The sequence below is a fragment of the Acomys russatus genome, chromosome 28 (assembly GCF_903995435.1).
Source record: "Acomys russatus chromosome 28, mAcoRus1.1, whole genome shotgun sequence".
Lineage (NCBI taxonomy): Eukaryota > Metazoa > Chordata > Mammalia > Rodentia > Muridae > Acomys > Acomys russatus.
Window position 1 is genome coordinate 32,288,102 of NC_067164.1, and position 11,951 is coordinate 32,300,052.

At 37.6% G+C, this 11,951-nt stretch overlaps 1 protein-coding gene across 4 annotated transcripts in view; it reads left to right on the top strand.

Moving 5' to 3' along the window:
• The window catches only part of Tafa2 (TAFA chemokine like family member 2), a 436,599-nt gene extending 431,503 nt beyond the window's left edge, over window positions 1-5,096 (top strand). For all 4 annotated transcript variants that reach the window (XR_007833356.1, XM_051170898.1, XM_051170897.1 and 1 more), the window contains one exon: window positions 4,320-5,096. Coding sequence is in view for 3 of the 4 variants with exons in the window: in XM_051170898.1 (XP_051026855.1) it covers window positions 4,320-4,331 (12 nt within the window). In the remaining variant the exon portion in view is untranslated. The remainder of the gene's footprint in view (window positions 1-4,319) is intronic.
• The last annotated feature ends 6,855 nt before the right edge of the window (window positions 5,097-11,951 follow it).

Genomic DNA, 11,951 nt, shown 5'->3' on the forward strand with positions numbered 1-11,951 from the left:
GAAGTGTGCAGTTTTTGATATATGACTTTAAAAAACAATATTATTAAGAGAACAACAAATTGCGAAATGAGTTACTGTAAGAAACCAAAATATTAACCTCAATTCAGTAACTATTTCTGGATAAACAGGCAACAATAGCATTGCACGTGAGAGTTCCCCACATTACTCTTTGTCTCTTGTTTGGGAATTATCACCATCTGCTAATTTTTAAATTTTATGTCCTGGGACTTACTCTTTGCATGGGAAGTTTGGTTTAATCACAACAGCAAATGACCGTGGCAAGGTAATACTATTGTTCTAAAGTTATACATGGGAAGATGAAGGTTCATGCAGTTTGAAAGCCACGAGGGATGGATTTGAACCCAGAATCTGCCCACTGAGGTCATGCTTCTACCATTGTGCCTCTCACCAGGCTCCTCTCGTACTTACCACCTAGTCAGCAGAACTTGGGTAGCAAGGAAATTTGGGCTTTATGAATATAGTCATATTAAGAATGTTTCCAAATTTCTTTTGCCCTTGGGGAAAGAACTGATTTGAATGTCCCTCCCATGTTGAATTTAAAGGAAAACGGAGGACATTCCGTAATGCTCAAAACACACTATGCAGACAATATTAAAAAAAAAAAAAAACCCCACTGACTTTACTTATTTCAGATTTAACTAGTATCTTATGTATTGCTTTCTTGCTTTCATCTTCTTAGTTTAAAATGGTGAACAGATTTGACACACATATCTGACAGCCTAAGTGGCTCTAGGGAATAGATCCGTTGGACTGGTGTAACTGGATGCTTCAGTTCTTTACATTTGTGTTTGATGTTACGTTAGCTTGGTTATCCTCTGAGCCACTTAAGCGTAGTTTTGCGCTTGGCACGGGGGAAGCAATTACTGTTATTACTACTATGCTTGCATTCACATGGGTTCAGCAGTTTCATGTAGCATGCTGGCTGATAGGCAGCAAATAAGCTTGTATGACGAAGAACAGCTGTATGCTGTATGAAGCATGCCTTCTGCAAAGGCAGATGCCCTGAAGCGGCGATTATAGCATGTGATGGTGAGGCAAAACTAGAATTATTTCGCTGTCTCCAGCAGTATGCTGTGCCTGTAGCTCATGGGAGAAGAAGGCAGCATGTGCAGGGAGCAAGATTTTTCTATACTGAAACCTCCTGTTATAGCTAGTGAAAACTCGCTGAAGATAATTCTTAGAAAGTGAAGTTTTAGTGCTTGACATTTTCTCAAAAATAAAATGTTAGTGTAAAGTGTTATATTTTAGTTCTAGAAATATGGTAATGTTTATATGATGTATTAATAACATTTCCTTGTTATGTTGGCTTACATAAATACTGTGCAGCCAACTCTTATATGCATTCCAATTTACGTTTTGCAGCAGCTAAAATGCTATTTATCTTCATCCAGCAGTAAGGTAGAGTTTAAGGTTGGTTATTTGGACTTGCTCTGTGAACATAGAAATTATTAAATGACTGGTTTTCCTTTGCTTAGATTTAGGTGATTTTGTTTTTAAATACTACTTGAATTGTGTTTATTAGGCAATTTAAATTGAAGATGATATATGTAAACTCATAATCATTTTATATACGTAAAGTAGTATATTGAAATGTATTTAAGTTTTTGTGTGCCTTTCTGGTTCTGCAATTACATTTTCTTTGAAAGCAGAGATTTCCAGAGGGTTGCTGATGCAGGCTCATATGCTCAATTTATACTATGTTCCAAAGGGGCAAATTTCTAGTTCATTTTCATGTGTATCCCTCAAACTTACCTGGATTTCTGTCATAATACTTCTTCCATTCTACTTTCACTTTCTCTTCTTGAGATTTATGCATTAGAACAATTTAATACCTAAAGTTGTTATTCCGTGGTGTTTAGTGCTGACAAAAATAGATGTTTTTTTATAGCCATTGTAATGCTTCATTCTCACAGCAGAAGTTAACAACATCTGTATTTTATATATAAGGCAACTGAAAGTATCCCCTATAACATCAGATTTAATCCAGAGAGTCACATGTCTAAACGTAGTGTGTCCTAATCAAATAGTTAGAAGGATCAATCTAAACTAGCCTGTCCAGTGTCATTGAATAGTAGAGATTATTTGATTTGATACTCCTCATCTCAGAAAAGGGTTAACCTAAGAATACTGTACAAAATTTAAATTGAAAAAAAGTGGTTTTATTTCAGCTTCAGTCCATGCTTATTAGATAATTCTTATTTTTATGTAACTACTTCTTGTGGTCATGTTTAAGTTTTTGGCGTTTCATACTATTATTTTAGCCAAGAGACAAATGCACAATAAAAGGATGCATTCATGACATCCTTGTATGTATGGATTATACATTTACATGTATTTATGTGCCTGTGTGAATGTATGTATTTATTGATGTGTATGTATGTACACACATGTACACACACAGACTTTCAGAAGTGGAGGAAAATTGGTTTTATTTAAGGAGGTCTTTGATAATGTTTGTTTTCAAAATTACGTGAAAACAAAGCTTTAATTAATACACAAATGGCCAGCAGACTCTTCCCACAGGTTGTTATAAATCAATAAGGACAAATGTTTACCTTCAGATAAAGAAACAATGATGGAAGAGTATAGTAACCTTCAGGTGGTGACTCAAAGCTGAGGCGGCTTAAAGCGGCTGAAGACCTGCCCCACTCTCCCGTCTTAGGGACCATGTTTCGCCTGCTCTCTAGTTCTCACCTCCAGCATCCTGCCTCATTGCTTCATCCTTCTAAAATTAACCATCCTCTCCCTCTCAGTCTTTTCAAATGCCTCCTTACCTTTTCTATTATTTCAGCACCACTTTTACAAATATGTCCCCCATGTTAAGCTTAATCAATTTTCTGACTAGGAAAATTTTCAGAAAGTGTAGGCAAACCTTTCTCAGCTAAAGGTAGTCAAAGGTTATGTTATGTAGAGTTTATGGGTAAATGTTATTGTGAAAATACCTTTTCAGCATTTTGCACAGTGATCAGCTATCTCCATCACCATATATGACATAATGTCTATGGAAGGAATATTTTCTTCTCCTTTTCCTATTACACCGACTTTCCGGGAGCCTTGGCAGGCTGTTCACAGTGAGCTCCGAATGGCAGTCACACCACCGAGACTCTGTCCTTCCGGAAAGATTTCCTCCTTTCATAATCTCTGTAATTCAGCATGCCTTTCATGTGGTAACCTTCAGTGTAAGATGAGCAGTGTGATAAGTGGCAGCTGACCACAGGGCAAAAACAAGATGGCCGCCCTCCTGCTTCAAAAACATCTCAAACTTTACATGTCCTTTTTGTGGTATAACCTGAGGTTATCTATGGCAAAGCAAAGTATAGATTAACTTTATTATTTAATTTAATACTTTCATTTTTCCATAGTGGATCACAAAGCAACAAAAACAGCCTTAAAAAAAAAAAACACCTTATGAAAGGCTAAGTAGATATGTCACTTAATAAAATAAAACCAGGCATTAACAATTTTTAAATATCACATTTTTGTTATAATAATTGGTAGAAGATAGCTTTTAGGGTGTTATCTCAAAATACCTTCTGTGATATTAATGTAATGTGAAGAGTACAGGGTCATAGCAGTAGTTTTGGTTTTTTCCTATATCATTTATGCCAGTGTAAATAATGTATTTACAGCACATTCTTTTTATTTTGTTCCTGTATGTATATTTGAGATATTAATAGTGATGAAAAATGTACTGTGAATATTCCTAACAATTCAAATTGCATTAACAATACAACCAATTTTATGAGATCATCACACTCTGAAATTTGGTAAACCATTACACCATTCTTCATTTTTTGTTTCCAAAACATTTTTTTTTTTTTTGCTCACACAGAGATGGTATTTTTCAGAACAGACAGCAGATTCTGACAGCCACCCCCTTCCCCCAAAATTTTTAATGCTGTTTTGTAAAATCAAGCTCCAAGTGTTGAGCATATCCTCTGACTGCAGTCCATGACCGAAGATGTTTCTCCACAGAGGTCTACACATTATAGCCACCGCGTCTGCACAAATGAGAGGACACGCAGAATCTTTTTTTTTTTTCACATAAGGTGACTATTGCCAGTATTGCCAGATTGTCTTTGTCATAGTTGGACAGGTAACGATGGAAGTTGTGTTACGAATATCGCAAAACAACAGAAGAGATATATACATTTGGTTTTTATAAGTACGTGAACGTGGACATCTTGGATGTTTCAGTGATGTGCTGCTACCTTGTAACCATTAGTTATACTGTTAACTAGTTCCAAGATGAGGGCTTTATTATAAAGTGTTGATTATATTTTCTCTTTCTTTTCCAGGTAACTCACTAACCACTCCTAAGTCAAGTAATCCCTCAAGGCTGGGTTTATGGAGACACATGCATAGAAACTTGACTCCTGAGGTGATCTTGAAGATTTTTATACCTCTTAGAAGAGACACCTCAAAACCTGTTTCCAAGGGATCCCATGACTTGCCGTCTACTTCTTGAAATGAAGACTTTAAAGAAGCCTGAAGTGAACTTTGTGTCCTGAAGGCTTCATCGGCGGTGACCTATGCCTGCCTCACTACGCTTCTGAGGGAAAGCTCAGCTCTCCACAGAGCTGGCAGAGTTGGTTTTCTGGGGTGACAATCTCTGCTGTCGTGCTGGTTCCTGGCTTCAGCTGTGACTGTTCTCGTTTCTGAAGCTGTCTCCCAAGTGCACTGTCCTGTCATGGCTGTGTTCCTGGGCCCTTTGTTCATTGTCTCGTAGGACTGTGCACAGCTTTGATGACGTTTCCTTTGCAAACTCCTCTGGCATGGCGTAAACTGAAACAATTTTATTGGTATTATAATCTCGAAACCCTGGAAGCCTACATGTTTTAACGGCTCATACTTGCCTCTGTGAAGGGAATGGAAGTACCTATCCGTTGATCATGAAAACGATTGGCAAGCCCCAGTGATCTGAGTACATCAACCATATAAGAATGGAAAGACAAAGTGACGCGTTTCCCCAAGGCTAACACGGGACTGCAGTTCTCTGTCAGTGGAACAGATAGCCCTTAGGATTGGGTTCCTGCTCCCATTACAAAGTACTCTGTACCTCTAGCACACCTCCTCCTCCAGTTTTTTTATTTGTACTTTCTTTTTTTATGTTCCCTTCTACTTTCCTTCGCAGAAGTTGTCAGTGAACAGTGAAGTTAGTAGGTAGCCTTTGATGTCAAAAAACCACCAGGGGTGCGCGTGCTCTTCGAATCTCTCATCACTTGCTTTTCTTCCAGTATTTTCTTAAACTCTCCTTCCTGTCTCGTTTTAAGGTTGTCCCTTGCTCGATTCCAATGACTGCTTGAATGCTTATCTATTTGTTCAGTCTGTGGATAGAAAAAAAAATGTTCATTTTCCTTGACCTCAAAGGTCTAAATACTTCCCTATAGTTGTCCCATTCAAACAATATTTTTTTTTTTGGTCCATATTTTCTCAGCCATCTTAAAACTTGTGATTTTTCGTTCTTAGGAATGACTTACAGATATTTACAGGCCTTAAACATTGATTTACTTTTTTCTAAGTTATTACAGAATGTATACTTTTATATTGCATTTATTTTGTTTCACTAGTGATGTTGAGGAAGAGAATATACTGGGCACTAAGTTGCCACCCTATAATAATACCACGCAAACCTATAACTGGAAGGAATGGAACAGCAAGGATTTTCTATCTCCTCATTATTTTAGCTTGATCAAAAGATGCTTCACAGATCATCCCATTAGGTGGCCCATCATTGTGGGAAGAGAGTGGAGTTATTTTGGACTTCTTGTGCTTCTGCAGCTCACTGACAAAGCTAGTTAACCTAATGTTGGTTTCTATGATGGAGGCTCACATGTTCTAGAGAATTTGTATCTCTTAATATATGGCAATAGTCAATGATTCGCACATTAACCAGACCATTTCCTAGGAAGAACAACTAAAAGTGTAAAGATCTGTTAAAAATTGAATTGGAAAACCATACTTTTAATACTGAGCAAAAGTCAGTATATGACAATATAAGTACATGGAGTGAAGTGATTCCTGCCTCAGTTTTAACTGGGTAAAACCAATGAGGTGGTTCCAGGTGGATTTTGCAATGGGTCAAATCTACACAGAGTCAAAATGAAGGAAATAACTGTTGTGCTGGACTTTCTATGTCAAACAAAATATCATTAATTTTTTGAAAGAAAATGAAAAGCTGTATAATTTTGGACATTATGAATTTATCCTAGGTTTGTTTGAAATTATGGATCATGCTTCTTATTTGAAAACTATGTCATTTAAAACAACATTGGAAATTCTGTATTATATAAAAGTGTAATACATGCGTATCAATAGAAAAAAATAAATGGAATTTCAAATATATGAACTAGATTATTCCCAGTAGATTAGTGTTGTGACTATTCAGAAAAAAAATAAATAAAATTGGAATATAAAATGGACCCACTTTCCCAAGTACAGTGTGGAGAATCTGGTTTCTTGTGTTCCAGTTTAAAAGTACCCTAGTTAGTAGCCAATGCAATTCTGAGTTTAGAAGGAAACTGGCAAACCCTTCAGTCCTCTGTTAATAAAGTTCAGTGATAAACTTTCCATTTACACAGGGTTCCCATATTTGACCTGCTTCTCAGTAAACTGTGGAATCAGTACATTGGGTGCATCGACACTTGGAAACTCCCCTGCAAGTCAGCTGTGAACACAAATTCATTTTCACTGTTTCATTGCATGAAAATGCAAATTTCATCTCATAATGACAGTTGCTAGCATAGCTTACCTTGGGAAACACATTAGAGCAGAACTATGGACCAATATGATGTCTTAAATATTTTTGAAAATGCCTTCTGTTTTTTTTTTTTTTTTTTTGAAATTGCTTAAAATTTACACGAAGGCACAGAAGGTCGCATAGGGGGACATATGCCTGTGTCTTATCATTTCTCAATGACAACATCTTACAAAATTGCAATACATTGTCAAAACGCAGCTCATATTGGTGTGATGCAGGAGCTCAAAAGAAGGGATGTTCGCATTTTTGTCAGTTTTCACATGAACTGAGGATGTGTGCTCTCCTCGTGCCATTTCACTGAAGGATGCGGGAATGCACAGTGAGTGCATAGGCCCACGGGCAGTGACGGCTCTAAAATTTGTAATTATAAAATAACATCTTACAGCTTTATTTTACTTTATTTTTATAATTTTTGTTGCCTTGACAGAAAGAAAATTTAATTTTTAACTTCAGACATAACCATATATGATTTCAAAAATTTGGCATTATAGTTAATGTATAGTAAGAGGTCTGAGAAACTATACTTATGATTGAAATAGAAAAGCTCCCTGCCCACAGTGGGATTAACTTCTCTTAGGAAATGTGATTACTATACAATGTCATTCAATTAATTAATTTATGTCTGTGTGTAACCTAGTACCCATGCACAGTGAGTATATACTGATGATGCAAAACATATCAAATAGTAGGATTTTAATCATTCAGTCGTTCTTGTTTAGAGTCAGTAACTTACATAGGTGAATTAAGACAACACTGGACACTCTGGGTAAAACACTGGGAAGCTAGGGCAGACATGTATTTCATACTAGTTATCTTTCTGTCCTCACTTACTTAGGTGCCCATGACAGAGAACATTTCTATTTTTGTTAAGGTAAAGTCCTTCCTTTTATTTGTTCTCACTTCCTTCCTTCCTTCCTTCCTTTGTTCCTTCCTTCCTTCCTTTGTTCCTTCCTTCCTTTCTTCGAACCTTCCTTCCATCTTTCCTTTCTTCCTTTCTTTCTTCCTTCCTTCCTTCTTTTGTTTTTTATATTGTATGCTTTAGTGAAAGTTGATATGTCTTACATATACATATATATATATAGTGTGTATTTCCTATTCATATGTACCCATGTATACACATGGACACACATATGCAATTTTTGGTAAGTTTTCATCTTTGTTGTTGAGATTTTGGATTAGATGAACTTTTCTCTGAAGAATGGCCTTTCATGTCAGGCCAACACAGATTTCCTGGTTGCTATTTTTGTGGATGGTACTATGCCACACAGTGGAGAAAGTAGACAAGCAGCTTGACCACTGGTTCGTGTCTGTTTTGATTTGTTCATCTTTTTTTCTACAGGGTGTTTCTGCTTACTAAATGGGTACTTCAAACATTTTTGTAGACCGTCCTATCTGGTCTGCAAAACAATCAGTCTTAGTTGCAGATAAATTTACATGAACAAGATGATACATTTGTAAAGTGGTGGTTTACAAATCATGGCAAAATATGCTCAAACGTCTCAAGCAGGATAGATTGTGAACACGAAGAGAAATTAAAGAACAGAGACACCTACAGAGAGCTATGAAGACCTGAACTTGCACCATAATACTGAGGACGGTGTGAAGCATTGGGTCCCAATCCTAGTTCAAGTTAAATTACACAAAGAAAGCCTAAAATGTGCCCATGCCATTTTCTGCTTGCTGAGGGCCTTTTAATTGGCCTGAAATTGACGTCTACATATAGACATTTCTTACAAAACCTCGTCTGTTTCAACATGTATCCAATTAAGATATACATGGTGAGATGCATAAAGTGACAACACAAGTGATAAGAAGACAAGAACTCCAGGAGTTTCTGAGCCAGCCAAAGCTCATAATGCAGGTTCCGTTAAACGTTAGAGGATCTTGAAGAAAGCACAGGTTACGTTACGGATCAGGTGGAGAGAATAAGGTCATTGTGTAAAGACACATCGAGGTTAAAATGCCAGGAAAACATCCGGAGAGACCATGTTAGGTAAGAACTGAGGCATTTACTTGCATCTGTAATTAGAAATTATCTTATCGTTGGCTTTGGACAGAACAGTGTCACTCAAACGTTCATTGAAGAATTGAGATTTTAGTGAGTTGAAAACAAGGGATAGACCTGAAAGTAGAAATATCACGTGTTGACTTCTCCTCCAACAGGAAGTGAAGAAGACAAGCAAGATAGTTATGTAGTCAAAGTACCATCAAAAGAGATCTTATTTTTATCCACATGTGAGAAGTGTGTGGTTATATATGCCACAAAGAATGAAGGAGGAAGGGAGAGAGATACAGAATTGGAGTACAGGGAAAGTAATTGATGAAGGAAAGGGTGTCTGCCTTGTAAGAATAATAAGGAGGATAGAATTCTGCAACCATCCCCTAGACCTGGAAGTGTGCGAGGAGCTTGGATTAGTTCTTCAAGGATCTTCAATATAATAGTGATGATGCTAAGGTAGATTATAAGTGAAAGAGCAACCATGGGAGTAATAGTTGTTTGCTTGTGTCCAAGATACTGACACTTGTATAAGGGACAATTCATAGTCATTAAATCAATAACTTGGAGAGGAATGAGTAATATCTTTATACTTAATTTGTAAAATGGTAGTGCTTTATCTTCAGGACTATTATAAAGATTCAGTGAGCTCATCCCCATCGAAGACTTTATGCAGTATTTTGTCCATGATAGGAATTTATTAAAGGTGTTTTTTTAAATCATGAAAGACATAATAATTCCATTTATCTTAGAATTGTGTGAGGTACACCTCAATAAAAAATAAACCCATTCATATATAACATAGAAAATAGAAATCTTACTGGTCATGTGCTAAATGTGTGTGTGTGTGTGCGCGCGCGCGCGCGTGTGCACATGCGTGTGTGAGATTATTAATTAAATGATGATTGTTATAGGCTTATAAAGCTACAAGAAAAGTATCAGATTAAGGGAAACCTCTTCTATAAGGAGTAGCTGCCATGAAAGAAGTAGAAACTATAAACCATGGAATGGATCCGCATCATGGAGCAGGCAATGGTAAGATATTAAATAGAAATGTTAGTGTGAGGAAGCAACTTACATTTCCTTTATTAGATGAATCAAATGAGCAAGGTTTGGTGAAGCCAAATAGAAATTTATAACTAGACTTTATTAAGTGTTTTTATTTTATGTGCATCAGATTTTTGCAGCATGTATGGAAGTGCACCATGTATATGTAGGGTGGTACATACAGGTCATTATAAATGAAAGTCATCTGCTAACTGCAAGAAATGAAGTGTCCAGGAGAATGGAAAACATTTTTAGTGAATCTTGGCGTTGAGAATTGCAAGGTCAAAGCAGGATTCTAAGTATCTAATTGGGAGCAGTGCTTTAGTCTCCATCAGTGCACTCTCTGCATTTGGGACAAAGGGAGGGAGAAAGTGATGCACTGGGATGATCTTTCTGTTAAGATGTGTAAAAGATTGAAAAAAATCACAGCTGCCAACCAGTCACGGTAGCACATATCCACCTTTAGTTCCAATGATTAGGAAGCAGAAACAGGCAAATTTCTGTGAGTTTGAGGCCAGCCTGGTATATATATATATTGAGTTCCAGGGTGTACAGGGCTACATGCTGAGACCCTGTCCCAAAACAACAACTTCAAGATGATCTTTAGCTGTGTGATGAGGCCAGCTAAGGCACATAAGACCTTCTCTCTCTCTCTCTCTCTCTCTCTCTCTCTCTCTCTCTCTCTCTCTCTCTCTCTCTCTCTGTCTCTCTGTCTCTCTCTCTGTCTCTCTGTCTCTGTCTCTGTCTCTCTCTCTCTCTCTCTCTCTCTCTCTCTCTCTCACACACACACACACACACACACACACACACACACTTATGATAAATATAATTTCTTCAGGGCTTGATTTGTGCCATGAGTTCTACCTACAAAGTTACCATGGGCCATTTCCTTCAGTCCTGCTTGAGATAGGTGTTGTGTCACACTTTGCAAGGCCACTGGGACTCACAGGTCTACCAATTTCTCTATTGTCAAACTGAGTGGCAAAGTGAGGGTTTTAGAAGTGTTAGAGTTAAAGTGTGTACGGGGAACGTTCCAGAAGATTCTGGCCGTGTAAACAGATGCTCATAAATCCAGGAAATGGCTAGAAAGCCCACCAACACATACTACTATACTGTGTGTACATGTTACTGTGTCATCGTAGAGGCCCTCATTCATTCACTCATAGCTACTTTTGTACTCTTTTGTGCCAAGAACTGTGCCAGATGCAGTGAATAAAATTAAAGCGGTAAGCCTCACTTTCCTTTCAATCATGTCTCTCCTGAGAAGGGTCACTAACTGAACTTGTATTAATTTGCTGTAAGAATCTTCAGCAAGTTCCATTTAATGTTAAATTTGCATGGTCATACTGCAGAGAACTGGCTGAATACAAAAGCAAGGAGTCCCCCCCAAATGAATAAAAACAGTCACCTCCAAAGAAGCCTTTCTTTCAATTATAGCTGATCATAGTGGTAACTAAGAACATCAAAAATGCCTTAATATTTCACATAGATTAACAAGACACTTGTATTCTATTTTATGATATCATACTTGGGGTTCAGTATGCACTGAGGATTCTGTCTTTACATCCACTCCCAATGTGTCACCCTGAGATTTGCGAGGATCCATCATCCACGGTTTTGTAGCCACTACCAAGCACAGTGGCATAAAACACATTTGCTATGGCTCCCAGGACTCCCAGCCAGCTGAGTTGTTCTGTGAATCTTGGTGGCCTTATTTCTGTGTCAGCTGGTAGCTGTGGCAGGCTGGGCTGTTTCAGAGAGTTTGGTTTATTATCTCGTTGTACTTGCTAATTTATTTGCTATTTGCCTGGTCTCTACAATCCTGGTCTTTTCTCCTTAGCAATCTCATTGGGTGTCAGGTATTGAACTATGGCAGGCAGGCAAGAATGCTCACGGAGTGTCAGAATGATCTGCTCTATACCACTTCCTGTAACTGAGTTTGCTTTCACTTGATTGACTAACATGCTTACCGTTTGGAAATGCTGTGAGGAAAGATTTGGGCAAACACAACATGATAGTGATTACAGGACAAAAGGCACATTAATTCTCCTCCCCCGCCAACTCCTGGCTAGATTTCATACACTGTGCCCCAAAAGTGCCACAGCAAACAATCAAGGCCATCCAGTG